This window comes from Papaver somniferum, unplaced genomic scaffold (assembly GCF_003573695.1).
Source record: "Papaver somniferum cultivar HN1 unplaced genomic scaffold, ASM357369v1 unplaced-scaffold_128, whole genome shotgun sequence".
NCBI lineage: Eukaryota > Viridiplantae > Streptophyta > Magnoliopsida > Ranunculales > Papaveraceae > Papaver > Papaver somniferum.
Genome location: NW_020621936.1, coordinates 2,976,375 through 2,995,278, shown reverse-complemented (window position 1 = coordinate 2,995,278; position 18,904 = coordinate 2,976,375). Strand labels below are relative to the sequence as shown.

The 18,904-nt window shown below is 38.0% G+C and overlaps 1 protein-coding gene across 1 annotated transcript; it reads left to right on the top strand.

Annotated features, from left to right (window-relative positions):
- The first annotated feature begins 586 nt into the window (after positions 1-586).
- On the top strand, positions 587-2,558 carry LOC113331949 (UDP-glucuronate 4-epimerase 1-like). The gene has a single exon (XM_026578585.1). It carries the CDS (start codon positions 912-914, stop codon positions 2,205-2,207), a length of 1,296 nt encoding a protein of 431 aa, XP_026434370.1. The 5' UTR covers positions 587-911; the 3' UTR covers positions 2,208-2,558.
- Positions 2,559-18,904: the final 16,346 nt, after the last annotated feature.

Genomic DNA, 18,904 nt, shown 5'->3' with positions numbered 1-18,904 from the left:
ATCCCCAATTATTTTCCAGGACCCCAATTGAGCGGTGTTGTAATTATATATATAATTGGGATGTGAGCATTCTTTTCTTTTAGCCCTCTGACGCGGATTTATGGTGTCGTCGGCGGTTTGGGAGGCTTTAGCCTGGATTTATTCTGGCACCAGGAATCCTGAATTTATTATTAAAAGAAATTAAGTAAAAAACTCATAAATATTACTCCCTCCGTTCTTTTTTAATAGGCCAGTTTTGTTTTTAGCGAAATTTAAGAAAATTAAGAGAACTAATCATTGAAAGTGGTCCTCATGACACTTGTCAATAAAAGAAGTGAAGTGAAATGGTCCCCATGACACTTGTTAGCAAAAGAAGTAAAGTGAAGTGGTCCACATGACACTTGTCATCAAAAGAAGTTAAGAGAAAAGTGGTCCCAAAAAATTAAAATAACATTTGACTTTCCCAATTAGGATACTGGACTATTTTTTTGAAACTTTTATTTATAGAAACTGGCCTATTAAAAAAGAACGGAGGGAGTAAGATATACAGAGTTTAACAAATTCCAGAAAACCTGACCTTAATAATTGGAAGACAGAAAGGAAGAAATTAAGCAGTCTGGAGTCTCTGGACTCTGGACTATGCAAAAAGGAGTATCGGATATCGATCTCTCTTTATAATCAAGTCTTCTAGCTGTCTAATAACGCGTTTACGCGTACTTTCTGTTTGATTTTTGTTACCATTCCTTACCTATATATAATACTACCATATATTACCATTCTCCCATTGACAACAGGTCCACAGAAAAATAGTATTTTTTCCTCACAAATCCAAATCTGCATCTGTTTTTTTCCTTCAAGATCTTCAGAGAAATCAAAATCTGCATCTGGTTTTTTCAAGATCTCTTTATTGAAAGAAGCCGAATCTTACAAATATGCCTTTAGAAGAAGAATTGTTTCCATCAACACCAGGAAAAGTAAAGAATCAAACAATGAATAGACAATTACACAGATGTTTCTCATCTACAAGTACTCTATTTCTATGGGCTTTATTCTTGATTGCTTTGACAGCTTCATATCTTAGTTTCCAGAGTTTTGTCGATACAGGAAGTAAATATTTTACTGCTTCTTGGGGTGGTATTCAATGGGAGAAACAAGTTCGTAATTCTGCTCAAATTCTTCAGAGAGGATCTTCATCGTCACCAGGTATGTCTGTATTAGTTACTGGTGCTGCTGGTTTTGTTGGTTCTCATGTTTCTCTCGCCTTGAAAAAAAGAGGTGATGGTGTTGTTGGTATTGATAATTTCAATAGTTATTATGACCCATCATTGAAAAAAGCTAGAAAATCACTTTTGAATGATCATGGTATATTCATTGTTGAAGGAGATATTAATGATGCAAAATTATTAGCAAAACTATTTGATGTTGTTGCTTTTACTCACGTTATGCATTTAGCTGCACAAGCTGGTGTTAGATATGCAATGGAAAACCCTGGTTCTTATGTCCATAGTAATATTGCTGGTTTAGTTAATCTTCTTGAAATATGCAAATCTGCAAATCCTCAACCTTCAATTGTTTGGGCTTCATCAAGTTCTGTTTACGGGTTGAATGAAAAAGTACCATTTTCTGAATGGGATCGCACGGATCAACCAGCTAGTTTATATGCAGCGACAAAGAAAGCTGGTGAAGAAATCACTCATACGTATAATCATATTTATGGCTTGTCAATAACGGGGTTAAGATTCTTTACGGTTTATGGTCCATGGGGAAGACCTGATATGGCTTATTTCTCGTTTACAAGAAATATCTTACAAGGAAAACCCATAACGATATACCGTGGAAAAAACCGGGTTGATTTAGCCAGAGATTTTACGTATATTGATGATATTGTTAAAGGTTGTCTTGGATCATTAGATACATCAGGGAAGAGTACAGGCACTGGTGGCAAAAAACGTGGCCCGGCACCTTATCGGATTTTTAATTTGGGTAATACTTCACCAGTTACAGTACCTACGTTGGTGTCGATACTCGAAAGACATTTGAAAGTAAAAGCGAAAAAGAATGTTATTGATATGCCTGGGAATGGTGATGTACCTTTTACTCATGCTAATATAAGTTATGCTAGTAAGGAGTTTGGGTATAAGCCAACTACTGATTTACAAACAGGGTTGAAGAAATTCGTTAGATGGTACCTTTCGTATTATGGGTATAATGGGAAATCTGTAACTTGAGGAGAAGATGTTCTTCTTCTTTTCCTGTAAATGTCAGTTCAGTTTTTCCACTCTGGGGCTGCTAATTTAAGCTGAGGGTGGTGTTTAGGAAGGTAGAATTGTTGCATTACTTGCCCCAACCAAATACCTCTTTGGCTTTAATCTAGACTGAGCCACCACTTGAGACAGAGAAAGGGAGCGAAACAAGCAATGTTCAATCTCCTTTCTTAGTATTACTGTAATATGATTGATTTGGTATTCATATGACCAAAGAATTCAATGAACTCATGTGTGTTTGTTTTCCCTTTGTAAGATATTATCAAATTGTTATAACTTGAATTCATATATATATAATGTACGTTGAACTCATAATCTATATGTTTCTGTTTTCACTTTTTAAGATTTCATTGCTAAGTTTGCAGCAGGGATTAGCTTCCAGTGGTTCAGAGATGTTGGAAAGGGTACTAACTTAGAAATAGAGACTAATCCTTGTCTTTTTACACTTACCTAAATCTACTGACAATATAGAAGTACTAGTGCATGAAAAGAATCATTGGCAGAAAATTGTATCTCGGTGCAAGACACCTGCTTCAGCTTTTGAGGCAGCAACTAAGAGTGGGTTTTGTGAAATGGATGATGGTGAGAGTAAAGTTGTTCTTCCTTCAAACAGGAGACAGGTTGTTCATTTGTATCTTTGAACATTATCTAAGACTCAGCTTGATGAGCATGCTGGGGTCTTTTTAGAAGTCCCTTCGCTGCAAGTAATTTCCCTGCATTATCACTGGCTGCAGAGGCTGTACCAGCTAAAAAAAATTATTATGAAATGAAGCATCTATATTTGGAGTCCAGCGAGGAGTAATATCAAGCATGGAACTAATGTGGTATGCAAGGATGAATAAGTGTTATTACTAATGAGATGATGTTGAACTATGTACGGGTGTGTGCCGTAAAAAGCTGTGTTCAGATTTTGGCTGTTGTTGCTGAAAGATGATAATTTGGCAGTTAGTATAATAGATGCGGGCAATAGTATGTGTGAGTTGGGGAGTTGTTCGAAAGCTGATAAGTTCATTGTGGAAATCCAGGATTTAATTCATACTTGAAGGTTATTGTGGTGTTGACTTGGATGTTGGAGCTGAGGAAGACAAGCTAACTAGATAGCCTTGTCAAAAGGGCAGTGTAAAAAAAGGTGATTAGTGTCTTCAGGCAGCTAGGTGATTGTTGCAGAGAACACAAGTGTGAGACTGATTTGTGGCATGGTGAAACAATCTGGTATTCCCAGGAAGATTGTTGTATCTTCCAAAGAAGTAGTTGAAGCTTGAGCTAAAAGGTAGAATTAGAATTGTTGTCCCTGCGTAATTGCTTGTAAGTAGATTAAGGAGTAAATATCTCAGTACTTGTGAGTGGCCGAATTAATTGTCTGGGTGATGAGCTATTGAGGTTGCAGAGGGATGGCAAGGATGGAGTCCACTGAGTGATAAGAGAAAAGGTGCCTAGAAAAGGGATATTTCATTGCTGGTTGGTGTTGTCAAGCAGCTGAGGTGATCACTGGTGTTCAGATCAGCTGCGGATAACAAGGGTTGCCATTTAGCATACTTATAGATGAGTTACAATCGATGATTGATGCTCTGCCATGTCCAGCTTGCTCTATGAATTGTTGGAGGTGGATCTTTCATAAGATGGAGAAGAAGGAACTGTTGGTTATGCAGAAGCTCCAAAGCAAGTTTAGCTAAAAAAGCAGAGTTATAGTGTTGAAGGTTCCTCCAAGCATGGGTTTTAAAACGCTCTCGACTCGTAAGAAGCGAATCTATCCAGAAACGGGAAGGTTCTGTCAAAAGATACGCTTCTTGACGAATTTTTAATTTTGACCAGTCAATTCCCATTTTTGACTGTGTTTATATACTATAATAAAAGATAAAAGAAAAAGCCTAAGGGAATCAAACCACAAACCTATAGCCTTCTGCTTAACCAGTAAGTTGTCGCAGGTTCGAACTATCCGAATGTAACAACCAATCTTGGGAATTGCACTGTGCTCCACAGCACAATTTCAGCCAACTCGTCCTTAGCCAATTTCTTCACTTCTTGGTCAAAACTCTATTCAACCCATACTAGATAGAGGTTCTGCTCACAATCTTTCAAGCCTTCAAAACAATATACACACTCCGCTTGTAACAGTAAGCCAAAACAAAGGCCGCACACTTTAAGGTTACACAACTTTCTGGTTCCGGACACCCAACCCATCACAAGATCATGCTTTTATAGCTTTACAAAAGCTATACACAAGTAACTGACTGACAATTACAGATTTATTACAAGGTAGTTGGCCAACCGTGCCAACTTGTCCAACTCCTCTCCTAAAGCCAAACAGGCAGTTCCTAGCCTGAGAAACACATAAAGCAAACACTACTTCCGTGTAACCACTTATAACCGTCAAGGTCATGTGCCTGACACATCTCATCTAGCCTTGATGCGCCATGATAGCTTGTCTAGTCAAAGTACGACCATCATAGCTGAACATCATTCCCCCAATGATGCAAGTTTTGCTTGTAGCCTTGCGTGCCACATGCACACAGGCTATGTGCCAAACTCTTTTGGCATCTCTTGATGCTAATCTCGCATCTTTGTCCATGTCCAAACCCTTTTTGGCCCATCCATGACTTGGCCTACCTTGCAACTACGGATGCACCATGCATCTTTGGCCTATGCCATGTAGTAGGCCGCTTGACCGACCGATCATAGACCTCCCCCACCAGCTGAACTCGACGCCCTCGTCGTTTTTTTTTTTTGATGTAGGTCAGGGGCAGGCCTAGCAAGGGGCTAAAGGAGGCTATAGCCCGTCCCTGATTTTGTGGTAAAAAAAATTAGCATAGAGAATTATTAAATTTTATGTTTAGCCCACATATTAGTTGTAGTTATCTAATCGTATGTGATTTTTAGCCCATACTATGAGGTGATCAAAATTTAAGTCATGTAAAAAGTAAATAATCTTCTTCCACTCAATATATTTCTACTCCTATTTTCTTCTGTATAAAAATATCTTTTGGCAATCACTTTGTTTTTGCTGTTATTTGTGTTCGTTTTAACTTTTTTTCCCCCTAGCTATCTGGTATTTTATGGGTGGATCACTATTTGGCCACTAAGTATATGATGTGTTCCAAAAAAAAATCCACGACCTCCGGCCGCATTATCGACTGTTACATTCCAGCCCTACCCAATGGAGAATCCTGGATCCGTCCCTGCTGTAGGTAAATCTGGATTTGTTCTTCAAATTTCCACAATGTAGTATCCTTCTCCCAAGAAGCTTCGGAGTCTGGTAAACCATGCCACTTTAACAAATAATAAGTTCTCCAATTCTTCTTGCTTCGCCCCCCAACTCGATCATCAAGTATACACTCTACTTGCTTGTCAAATAGCGATCTGATTACTGGTGGTGCATGCTTCGCTTTTTGTCTTGAAGTGTCCAGCAAATCAGGATGGTACTTTTCAAGAAGCTGACATGAAAAATGGGATGCACTTTCAATCGTTCCGGCAAAACGAGTATGTAAGCCACTTTACCAACACTTTTCATCACTTCAAATGGACCATCATATCTTGGAATTAGGCCTCTATGCACTTTCTTTCTAGAAATCTTCTTCCAAATCTGGGGTGTTAGCTTCAACAATAGCATATCTCCAACCTCAAATTCCCATCTTCGCGACGTAAATCAGCATACTTCTTCATCCTTCTCACTGCCTTGGATAAACTATCACGCGCCTGCTCAGTCATCTCCGTTTTATACCTTGCATAGTGATATGCTGCTGGACAGGAGCCTTGCTTCTTATCCTTTGGAACCTTATAAGGGGTTAATGGTTGTTGTCATGTTGCTAATTCAAAAGGACTCAACTCCGTTGATGAACTCTTGTGCAAATTGTAACAAAATTGGGTTATATCAATCAACGAGACCCAGTTTCCCAGGCTTGCGGTCACATAATGACGCAAATACTCTTCTAACAATGCATTTATACTCTCCGTATGACCATCGGTTTGGGGATGATTGCTAGTTGAGAACTTTAATTCAGACCCAAGCAATCGGAACAAGGCAGTCCATAATCTTCCTGCAAATCGTGAGTCTCTATCACTCACAATATGTTGAGGAAGTCCCAATACTTCACTACATTCTTGAAGAGCAGATCCGCTGCAACGTCTGTATTACAATAACGGGGACATGGAATGAGTGTACCATACTTCGAAAAGTGATCAACGACGACCATTATCGAGCTAAAACCTTGCACCTTCAGCAGCCCATTGATAAAGTCCATCGACAAGCATTGCCATGGCTTGTATGGAATCGACAAAGGCTGTAGCAATCCTGCCGCGTTTCTCTTTTCCATCTTATCCAACTGACACACTAAGCATGTCTTCACATAAAATGCAACATCTTCTTTCATCTTAGGAAAATAGTATGAACGAGCTATCAAATCATGCGTATGTTCCATGCCTGGATGACCAACCCAAAAGGAGTCATGCGTCTCTCGCAAGAGTTCCCTTCTCAATCCACCTGAATTGGGTACATAAATTCTCCCACCTTTGACATAGATGACTCCATCATCTATCCAATATTGACGAACGATCCCATCCATATCTGCTTAGTCGGGTGCACACATGCCTGATCATTCTTCGTCTCTTCTTTGATTCGAGGCAACAACTCTGCCTCAATCGTAGTCACTGTCATAACATATTCTGCTACCAACTTTCTGCTCAGCGCATCTGGCACAGAATTAATCCTTCCTGGCTTATGTTCGAACTTATAATCGAACTCGCTCAAAAAGTCAAGACCCTTGCTTGTTTTGGCGAAAGTTTCTTCTGGATGGTAAAGAACGTAATGGCCATATTATCTGTCCTTATGACGAAATAAGTTCCCAACAGATATTGGCGCCATGTTCTTAGGCAATGTATCACTGCCGAGATCTCTTTCTCATACACAGTGTATGTCCCTTCAGCATCGTTAAGCTTACGACTCTCATAAGCTACTGGATAGCCATCTTGCACCAAGACTCCCCCTAGAGCCCTTTCTAAAACATTAGTGTGCACTTAAAATGGTATATCGAAGCTAGGAAAGCGGAGAACTGGTTATGTCGAGACAACTTCCTTTAATGCATCGAAGGATCGCCGACACTCGTCAGTCCATGCCCAAGATTTGTCCTTCCTCAACAAATATGTCAAAGGGGATACTTTCTTTGAATAGCCAACTATGAAACGCTGGTAATAGTAGCCAAACCTAAGAAAATAACGAAGCTTTCCTAGATTCTTTGGCTCAGGACAACCCATAATAGTCTCTACCTTTTTCTGGTCCATATGCACGCACCCTTGCGATATCACATGTCCAAGGAGAGTTATTGTGGTCTGGGCAAAATCAAAATTTTCCTTCTTTACATACAAACTTTCCTCCTTAAGTTTTGCAAACACTTTGTGAAGATGCATCGCATGCTCTTCTAAAGTCTCATTGTAAATAACTATGTCGTCCAAGTATATTATTATAAATTGGTCAATATACACAGTGAACACATCATTCTTCATGTTGCAAAAAGTTGCAGGAGCGTTCGTCAAGCCCAATAGCATTACACAGTACTCATACGATCCATACTTGGTTACCATTGTAGCCTTTGGTTCGTATCCTTCTGTTATGCGCACTTGGTAATAACTTGGGCGCAAATCCAACTTGGTGAAGAACTTAGCCTTGGCTAATCTATCGAATAAGTCGTCCATTATCAGAATTGTGTACGTGTTCTTTACAATTATCTTATTGAAAGCCCTATAATCTACACATATACGAAGTGAGCCATCTTGCTTCTTTTGGAACAGAACCGAAGCATCAAATGGAGCTTTAGACGGTTGTATATAACCTGCCTCCAGCAGTACAAAAATATGCTTGCACATTTCCTTTCCATTCTCCAACTTAAACATTTGCGTTGCGAACTTTCCCTCGACTAGTTTTTGGTTCTGAGTTAACAACCTTGATGGTGCTAGCCGCGCTAGTGACTTTTAAGTTCAATGCCAAGCCAACATTTGGATGAATAAAGGACTTGGTAGCACCGGTATCAGCCATCGCTAATACCCACTCTCCATTGATCTTCACATCAATATACATCAGTCCAGAAGACATTCTCTTTTGGTGTGTGCCTTATCCTTAGTAAGCGACTGATGTTGCGATGTTGGACCATAACAACATCATGTTGATCCTTCCCACCATCGTGTTGTATCTCAACAACACTTGCAGCGTGTCCGGTACCCTTAGTGTAGTTCTGATATGTAAAAAAACTCATTTCACCCTCATCAAGTTGTTCCGAGGACATCCTTTGTGTATGATCATTGCTTACAGATTTTTGTATATAGGGTTCACATACCTTTAATGCTAATCTTTGGCCTGATCTTCCCCCATCCTTTCTAGGCCTTGTACTCTTTGTGTGGATCCTTCACTTTAAATACAATTCACAACCAACTTCAAGAACGTCAACAAACTCAACCAGCCTTTTATAATCCAACTTGAACAGAGAGATCCTTAACTAGGGCTCTGATACCCGAATTGTCACATGTTCAAACTATCCAAATGCAACAGCCAACCTTGATAATGACACTATGCTCCACAACACAGTTTCAGCCAACTTATTTTTAGCCAATTTTTTCACTTCTTGGCCAAAACTCTATTCAGCTCATACTAAATAGAGGTTCTTCTCACAATCTTTCAATCCTTCAAAATAGTATACACACTCCGCTTGATGCATAAAAAAGTAAGCCAAAACAAAGGTTCAAATGCACCTACAAACCGTAGCTTTAATCTTGGTTGAAGCCTTATTATTACTGCACACTTAGGGCTTCAAAACTATTCTTGTTCGTGATACCCAACCCATCACCAGATCAGGCTTTTATAGCCTTACAAAAGATATACACAAGTAACTGAGTGACAATTACAGATTTACTTTACACAGGGCAGTTGGCCAATCGTGCCTGATAAGTGCTTAATTCTTACATATTTATTACTCAAATATTTATTAGTTCTTTATTTTTTACATACTAATAATTTTATTTGATTTTGCAGAATTTAATAAATAAATCTCGGTTGCACTAAAATATGGTACTTTGCCCGTAAAATGGATGAAAATTCAAATGCATCGGATGAGCGGTTGGAATTGGAGTTAATTCTCAAAATAACAACATATCTTTGGGGTCCACTATTGGCGACATCATATAATGAGAATAATTCTCATATTTGGAAAATACAATTTGTCTTGACTACAAGATTTGGAGGATTAATATAATATCTCTCACTTATTGAAAGGAAAATGAGGCAATCTTTTATTTAAGGAAGAAAATAAAAGTGTTAAGTAAGAAATCTACGTGGAGTAATTGGTGGGAATTAAATATATGAAGAGTATGTAAAGAATATTATTCTTTAAGGTTGGAGTTAATAAAGAATAAATAATTCCCAAATAAAGAAAATAGTAACTGTATGAGAATTATATTATTTGACTCGTGACACATTTTTATTGGAGGATTTTTCATTGTCCTGACTTGTGGTGCATTCTCATTGGGCGATGATGTGGTAGTGGTACATAGAAAAGGCAAGTGGTTTCCTTTGAAAGTTATAAATATGTCGTGGATACAAGGAAAAGGGGAGTCCAGAGTCTGAGAAAAATAGTAGAGTTTTTATTTCATTCTTTTAAATTCTCTTTTGTAATAGTGGAGTAATTTCTTCGCTAGGGTGGAGGAGGAAGCCAATTCTACCATGTAAGAAACCCAGGTATTATCTAATAATTATTTTTTTTGGATTTCACTGCTTATTAATTTCTCTTCTAAAAGTGCTTTGTTCTTTTAACCGTTTTGAATAGCCTTCGGTTATTGATTTTTTTATAAGCGAGGGAGATTAAACTATTTCGTGTTTACAACAAAAGTTGTTTATTTATTTTAATTGCCACATTTTTCGAGACATGAAATTGATTTCGATACTGTCTTGAGTGATATATATGAATATTTTCTAGAAATAAATTGGGTATTTTTCATGATTAATTTGGTGGAATCCAGAATCATGGTATTATTTTCTTTACTAGTTTATTTAATTTTTTTAGTTTTATTAATATTGCTTCTTTTATTATTCTTAGCACAATTTAATTTTTAATTTAGAGATATCAAGTATTTAGCACAATTCTTACACAGTATTTTGCATACTGTGTAACGGGTCGGACTCAAATCAAAAAGGTTGTTATCCTCAAGTCTATCTCCTTCCCGTTTCCAACGTCGCATATACAACGATCCCTAGATCTGGGTAACGAATTTGTATTTTGCATGTATATGCGACGTTGGAAATGGGTAGGAGATAGACTTGAGGATAACGACCTTTTTGATTTGAGTCCGACCCGTTACACAGATCTAGGTAATACTTCTATTTTTGCCAAATTGGTTAATGACGGTGACGTCCCGACAAACAAAACCCTTAGGGATCGTTTGAACCCGTCTATAGTAGTGCGTGACCCAGGTGTTATTCTACTAGCCACTACCATTAAGTTTGATATTAAACCTGGGACAATAAGCATGCTTCGTAAATTTAGAGGGATAGAAAATGAAAACCCATATACCTACATAAGAGAATTCGAGATGATTTGTGACACAATGAGTTATCCGAACGTCTCGAAAGATGTGCTTAGGTTGCGTTTGTTTCCTTTTTCCCTTGAAGAGACAGCCAATGAGTGGTATCATTTAATCCATTCTACAACAATCACCACTTGGGATGGCCTTGTAGAGGCTTTCGTTAAGAAATTCTACCCAAACCATTAGACTGCTACTGTTAGGCAGTTTATTCAAACCTTCAAGCAGAAAATAGGTGAGAGCCTACATGATTACATAGAAAGGTTTAATGAATAGTTATACCAATGCCCACGTCAAGGCTTTGAAATAACCCACATGGCCCAAATCTTATATGAGGACCTTGATAGTGAAACCCGAATACAGGTAGAAACAATGAGTAGTGGAGAATTTACCCATCAAGACCCAAATGAATGTTTTGACGAGTTTATCGAGTTAGCTGAAAAGATTCGTCAATGGGATTCAATGAGAGAGCCCGAAATAACTAGAAATCATATCCATAGGGTCAATAGAGTTGATAATGGGTCAGATATCCTTAGGCGTCTAGAGGCCTTAGAGATGAACCAAAGGTCTACCCAAGCTATGAGCTGAAACAGTGAGCGCAGAACATATCCATGTACCATTTGTGTTGACCAAAGTCATATCGGACCTCAGTGTCCCCTGTTTTACCCAACTGAAACTACTCGTGACCAGGTTAGTGTCTTACATGATGGTATGAACTCTAAATATGAGGGTCGACCCAAGTTTGATCCCTACTCTAATAGCTATAACCCGGTTTGGAGACATAACCCTAATTTTTCGTGGTCTAAAGGTTCAGGGTGGCCTATCTAGCAACCCACCACCAGGTTATCCTAGGAACCAACCTCAATTCCAAGAACCAAACCCAGTTGATCATAAGTTGACATCTTTTGAGAATCTCTGAAACTTTTAGCTCAAAGTTTTGTCCAAAGAAACCAAAAGTTCGATGACTTTGTCCTAATGAGTCAGCGTAACCAGCTGAATAATGCCCAAGCTATTAGCAACTTAGAGACTTAAATAAGTCAACTTTCAAACAGGATAAATGATATGGAGAATGGGAAATTTCCTAGTCAACCGACTCCGAATCCGAAAGGATTCAACCAGGTTAATGGGTCAGGTAGTTCTAACCACAACGAACAGGTTCAGACAATTATCACCATTATGAGTGGTAAAACACTAGAGAACTCGGTAAAACCACCTAAGGACAAAAGTCCAGCTGAAAAAGAGACTGAAGTTGACCAAACTTCTTCTAAAGACCCTAATGGGCCTGGGATTACTAAGATTCCAAGTGAGGAAAATATCCCTGAGAGTGTACATACCACATGTACTATTTCCTCAGAGACTTACTAAGAAAAAGGATAGTACATATGCTGAAATCCTAGACATCTTTAAGCAAGTTAAGATCAACCTGCCCTTATTAGATGGAATTAAATATGTACCGACTATGGCCAAGTTCCTAAAAGATATGTGCACCGTCAAGAGAGACATGAATGCCCATAAAAAAGGCGTTTTTGACCCAAAAATTTAGTTCCATAATCTCACAAAAGTAACCAGTCAAATTTAAAGATCCTGGTTGTCCTACTGTCACATGTGTCGTAGGTAAACAAAAGATAGAGAATGCTCTCTTAGATCTTGGGGATAGTGTGAATCTTTTACCGTTCTCGGATTATGAACAACTTGGAGTAGGTGAGATGAAACCAACTAGGATAACACTACAGTTAGCCGATAGGTAAATCAAAATCCCACGAGGAATTGTTGAAGACGTTTTGGTTCAGGTAGAAAACTTTATCTATCCAGTTGATTTTGTGATATTAGACACTCAACCTGTCTCTAGTCAAGATATCAATATCCCAATCATCCTAGGTCGTCCCTTTTTTGCCACTGCGAATGCAGTCATACACTGTCAAAATGGCCTAATAGAATTTTCCTTTGGGAATCAGAAAATCTCGGTAAACCTTTTTTAGGCGTTACAAGCCCCACCGGAGCCTGAACACTATGAGTCTATATGCATGATTGATTTTCTAGTTGAGAATACCTTTACCACTAATAGTGATAGCGATCCTTTAGAGGCGTGCTTGGCCCACTTTGGATCCTACTATGATGAGTATAGTCATTTTGAAGAAGTTAAAGCATTGTTAGATTCTGCACAAGTAATGAATTATGGAAAATGGCAGCGTAAACCAAAACCTCTTCCGCCGTCCATAGATAAACCCCCTCCCATCATCATTTAAGGAACCCACCCTTGAATTAAAGCAGCTACCAGATATACTGAAATATGTATTTCTTGGTAGTGAAAATACTCTTCCTGCCATAATTGCCTCTGACTTAGAGCCCGATCAGGAAAATAAACTAGTTAGTGTTCTCCATGAACACAAGACTGCAATAGGATGGACCATACATACTTGAAATGCATTAGTCGTACTGATTGTATGCACCACATCTACCGAGAAGAATGTGCCAGAACTTCGAGAGAAATGCAGAGACATTTGAATACTAATATGAAGGAAGTTTTTCACACTGTGGTGCTCAAGTTATTAGATGTGGGTATCATATACCCCATCTCTGATAGTAAATGAGTCAGTCATGTGCAGGTTGTCATAAAGAAGTCTGGGATTACAGTAGTCGCGAATGAGAATAATGAATTGATCCCCACCCATGTTACCACCGGGTGGACAGTATGTATAGACTACCGTAACCTGAACTCAGCCTCTAAGAAAGACCACTTTTCCTTACCATTCATCGACCAGATGTTAGAAAGATTAGATGGCCACAACCATTCTTGTTTCCTAGATGGATATTTTGGTTATAACCAAATCCCTATAGCATCGGAGGACCAAGAGAAAACAACCTTCACATGTCCATTTGGTACTTTTGCTTACATGCGTATACCTTTTGGGTTGTGTAACGCACCCGCAACATTCCAACGTTGCATGCTAAGTATCTTCTTGGACATGGTTGAGCGATTTCTCGAGGTCTTTATGGACGATTTTTCGATTTTTGTATCCTCTTTCGATGAATGCTTTCACCACCTTACACTAGTTCTAGAACGTTGTAAAGAAAAGAACTTAGTCCTTAATTGGGAAAAGTGTCATTTTATGGTTAAATCTGGAATAATGTTAGAACATGTGGTGTCCTCTAAGGGAATAGAAGTTGATAAGCCAAGGTTGACCTAATTTCAAAACTAAGACCACCTAAAAATGTAACATATGTTAGATCATTCCTTGGCCATGCTGGATTTTATCATCGTTTCATCAAAGACTTTAGCAAGATTGTTTTACCCCTGTCGAACCTACTTGCTAAAGATACTGCCTTTGTGTTTGATGAAGCCTGTGTTGTATCTTTTGAGAAGCTAAAATCATTGTTGACTTATGCCCCTATCATCCAACCACCCGATTGGAACCTCCCATTTGAACTCATGTGTGATGTGTATGATTATGCGGTTGGTGTTGTCATTTGCCAACAACGTGATAAAGCACCTAGTGTGATTTATTATGCTAGTAGGACCCTAAACGATGCCCAGTTGAACTACACAACCATTGAAAAAGAAATGTTAGCCATCGTTTTTGCTTTGGAGAAATTTAGATCATATCTCCTAGGGTCTAAGGTCGTAATTTATTCTGATCATGTCGCACTCAAATATCTCCTTTCAAAGAAGGACTCAAAACCTCGACTGATTAGATGGGTATTACTTTTTCAAGAATTTACTCTAGGTATTCGTGATAAGAAAGGGTCTGAAAATGTAATAGCTGACCATTTATCCCGTATCCTTGATGAGACTAGAGATGATGAGAGACCAATCCTTGACATGTTCCCTGATGAACAATTATTTTCCATCTCTTTGTTACCCTAGTTTGCTGACATTGTCAATTATTTGGTAACTGGTCAAATGCACGATCATTGGTCCAAACAGGATATAACTAAATTCTTGTCTGAGGTTAAATATTTTTTCTGGATGATCGGTACTTATTCAAATACTGCCATGATCAGATCATCCGTCGTTGTATACCTGAAAACGAAATCTCTAGTGTTTTGACTTTTTGTCATTCTGGAGATTAAGGGTCACTTTAGTTCTAATAAAACAACTGCTAAGGTTCTGGAGATTTTGAACTAATTCTTTATAATGTGACTATGATGATTGGATCATCGAGCAAAGCAATGCTTAAATTTTGTTTCCAAGATGGAACAAAGATTAAAATTCACAAAAGCTCTATATGTACCGAGAGCTAATCACCTTGTTAAATTCCAAAAGGACCCATACAAGTGGATATCATATGGAAACTCACAATGATGAGAATATAATTGATTGCATCTTTTATAGTCTCTAATATATTTGTAAGGACATATATCTTAGAGAAACTAATGAGTCAATCTAGTGAAATGTAAATCACTATAGTATTTGGATTATTGAATCCATATTGACTCCGACAATGAAATATTGGGAATTGACTCATATAGGCTTTGACATAATCATAAAGGCACTTTGGTTGTGACTTGATGTTTCGTTTTGAAAGAAATCATACGTACATCACTATGTTTGAGTGGACGAGACAATGGGAAAAATATTGACAGAATGCGAAGTGACGACATATCTCTCAATAAGTGTTTTCTAAAGTACTATATGCACAAACCCCCTTCCCATTATGCTTTTAGGTAAGAAAGCATATCACTCATTTTTACAAAGTCTTCAGTAAAACAGGATCGAGACCATCCTAAGATGCAAATGGTAAAAATTCCATATGACAACGAGGTGAAATTTATAAAAATATTCATGCAGAACACGGACCATTAAAATGAATTATGGCTCTGGCGAATGTTTTGACATTTTGGACTAGTTATAGTTCCTATGAAATTTGCGTTTGGAAAACTACTAGCACATATTTTACATGTAAGGGCTCACCACCCCTTGAAAATGCTAGCTAGTACACATCAAAAGGACTTGATGGTTATTGCATATTTAATAGGATGAATGCAAAGCATCCTATACCTCATGGTCTAGCAAAGGCTACCATCAAAGGTTACAGATGATGTCTAGGGTATGGTTATGCATACAAACTTACCTTTAACTGCTTGGGGGATATGCAATATTAAAAGCGCCTTTACTTAAATTCATTTTAGAACCCAAGATTAGTCAACCTTCTCTGCGTACCATCTGGTAACTGGATATAAGCCTGACATTCGTATTCTTACGCATTTTTGGTTGCACTATATATGTGCCATTACGAGTCCACAACGTACTATGATGAGTCACGAAAATGATTAAGTAGTTATGTTGGATATTTACTCCCAACAATTATTCGCGTTTTAAAACCTTTGGCAGGAGATATCTTACCGCTAGATTTGCGGGTTGTCATTTTAATAAGACAGTCTTCCCGTCGTCAGGGGAAGATAAGATAAAGTATCTTCTAAGGGAACAACATGAATTGTCGTGGTGTGTTCCCATTGTGTCTCATCTTGTTTCTTGTACTCCACAAATGTAAATGTGAAGTGACAAAGAATAATCGATTTTCAGAATGTACACTGATGTCGTTAAAGTGATGAGATCACACATACCAGCTGAAAACCTACCTACAAGGTTACGAATCCTCAAAAATGTATATACACTATATACTAAGGTGTTGCAACTACACTTAGTGGAAGCGTGGTTGAGGTCGTGGCTCCATAAAGGAAGATGGAGAGACCACCAGGTTTGATCAATGCTTACCAAGAAAGGAAGTAGATGAGTAAGGCACATTATAATTTGTATCATTAATGAAATCATCTCATTTGATTGTCTCTGACTATGTCCATGAATCAATACTGGAGGACGCTCCAAAGTTTAATAATTTCAAAGAACAATGAAATCCTAAAGGATTACGAGAACACACACGAGTCAAAGGAAAGATCGTGCGAGCATATTAATGATTATTTTTATATATAGTTACTCAATAAAATAGAGAACGGCAAGATCGAACCATGCTTCTTATTGTTTAATGTCAACAAAGAGCATATTTGGCCTACACAATCCAGGAAGAACTTGGTTCTTTGACAAATATACAGGTATTTAGTGTCGTAGTGCTAACCAACCAAGTGTAAAGCCTATGGTACATACATGATTATTTGTCATAGAACACAGTGGGAAGAATGAAGTCTCAAAGTATCAAGACTCGCCTTGTGGCGCGAGGTTCTTCACAAAGCCCTGGAAATGTCCTCTTGTAATGAACGTTATAGCATTCCGCTACTAAGTTAGCTTGGTAATTTCAAAAGGACTTGAAATGCAGCATATGCATGTGGTTATTACGTATCTCTTAAAGAATCAAGATATAGAAGATATTTACAAAAGTACTTGATAGCCTTTTGTTTCCCAAATCAAGTGACTCTAAACCACAGAGTACGTTTACAGTTAGGTAGAACGCTCACTTATAGATTGAAACAATCAGGCAGATGTGATATACCTGTCTAAGTGACTATTTGATTTGGAGGGGATAAATAATTAAGTTATTTTTACTTGCGTATTCACAAGAAAGTTTCTGATTTGAAATTGTCGCTATCTATGTCGATGGTATATACATGATGGGTACTCTTGATGTAATAAGAGACCTTAAAAGCTATTTGAAATCTGAATTTGAGATGAAAATCTGGGGAAAGCTCGACCGAATACTGAGCTTGTGGTATATTATTCCACCAGTTTGCATATGTCTAAAGTTGCCATGCAATTTAACAAAGGCATGCATCTTGATAACACTCACATGATTAGTCGAGTTTCAAATGTAAGTAAGTGACCATTTCGTCTAAAGGAAGATGACGAAGATGTGTTCGGAGATGCAATTCCCATATCTAAGTATAATAGACGCATTTTTTTAGCTAGTATAATAATGTACTCGATTAACTTTTAAATCCTCATGGAACTTGTTAGCTAGATATAGCTCTGCGCCAACGCAACGTCATTGGAATGGTATAGTAAATGCAATCATGTACTTAAAAGTAATCATTGGCATAAATTTGTTTTATCCCTGCAAAGACATTAAAAGGAATGCTACTGAAAGTGCAATCCAAAAGTTTTTGATTATGAAGGAACAATAATCTCTTCTCCAACGAAAGTAATCAGGGGAAGATATGGAAGACTATTTTCGAAGTCATTACCAATATTCAGGTTCGAAAAATACATGACTAAAGGAACTGTCGGGAACAAATCTGAAAGTAATCATAGGGAGATGTCGACATCAGGTAGAGGATCCAAGGATATGATGTCGACATATTTTACTTCGAAATTGAAGCTGTGTTGTACTCTTGTTCCCTTCGATCGAGAATAGTTTTTCCCAAAGGGTTTTGTCACTCGACAAGGTTTTTAGCGAGACAACTCTAAAAACATCAAGTATATTGAACGTTGCATACATAAAGATCGCGTTGATATTACTGAAAATATCTGAGTCAAACAAATGAAACGCGATAGTTCGTTAAGCAATGTAACTTCCAGAATCAACAACAGGGTCTTATAAACATTCAAGTCAACAAAGTAATGTGTGATAAACTCCTTTTGACTACAGTAGACTAATTAAAATTGTCCGACGTCAGGGGGGAGAATCTAATGGTGTGTTGAACTCTTTTCCTTCACCGAGGTTACTTTTCCCACAGGGTTTGTTGCTCGGCAAGGTTTTTAATGAGACAACAACAACCACCGGGAATTAATTTCCCAATTAAGGCTACTGTCTTTCCCATGAGGATTTTCTGCTTTAGGAGTTGTGAAGCAATTAATGAACTTCAACGAAGCAAAGTGATCATCTGTAAGGATCACCTTTACTCGCATCTGTCACGTTGTCTATTTCCTCTTCGTCAAGTTTTTGTCCCACTGGGTTTTCCTTGTCAAGGTTTTAGTGAGGCAACATATTCGAGTCCGACTATGTTCTAAGTTTGCTTAATATTGTACTCTTTTTCTTTAGTTCGGGTTTTGTCCCTCTGGGTTTTCCTGACGAAGTTTTAATGAGGCAATTAACTTAGACCACATCGATCTTTGAAGATCGTATTGCATGTGATGAACATGTAAAGTACGAGACAACATGTGAAGTACTACATGTGAAGAGTTGTACCAAGGTTTTATCCCACTGGGTTTT

Excerpts from the sequence above, each read along its gene's own strand:
- LOC113331949 (XM_026578585.1), top strand. The coding sequence starts at position 912 with ATGCCTTTAGAAGAAGAATTGTTTCCATCAACACCAGGAAAAGTAAAG.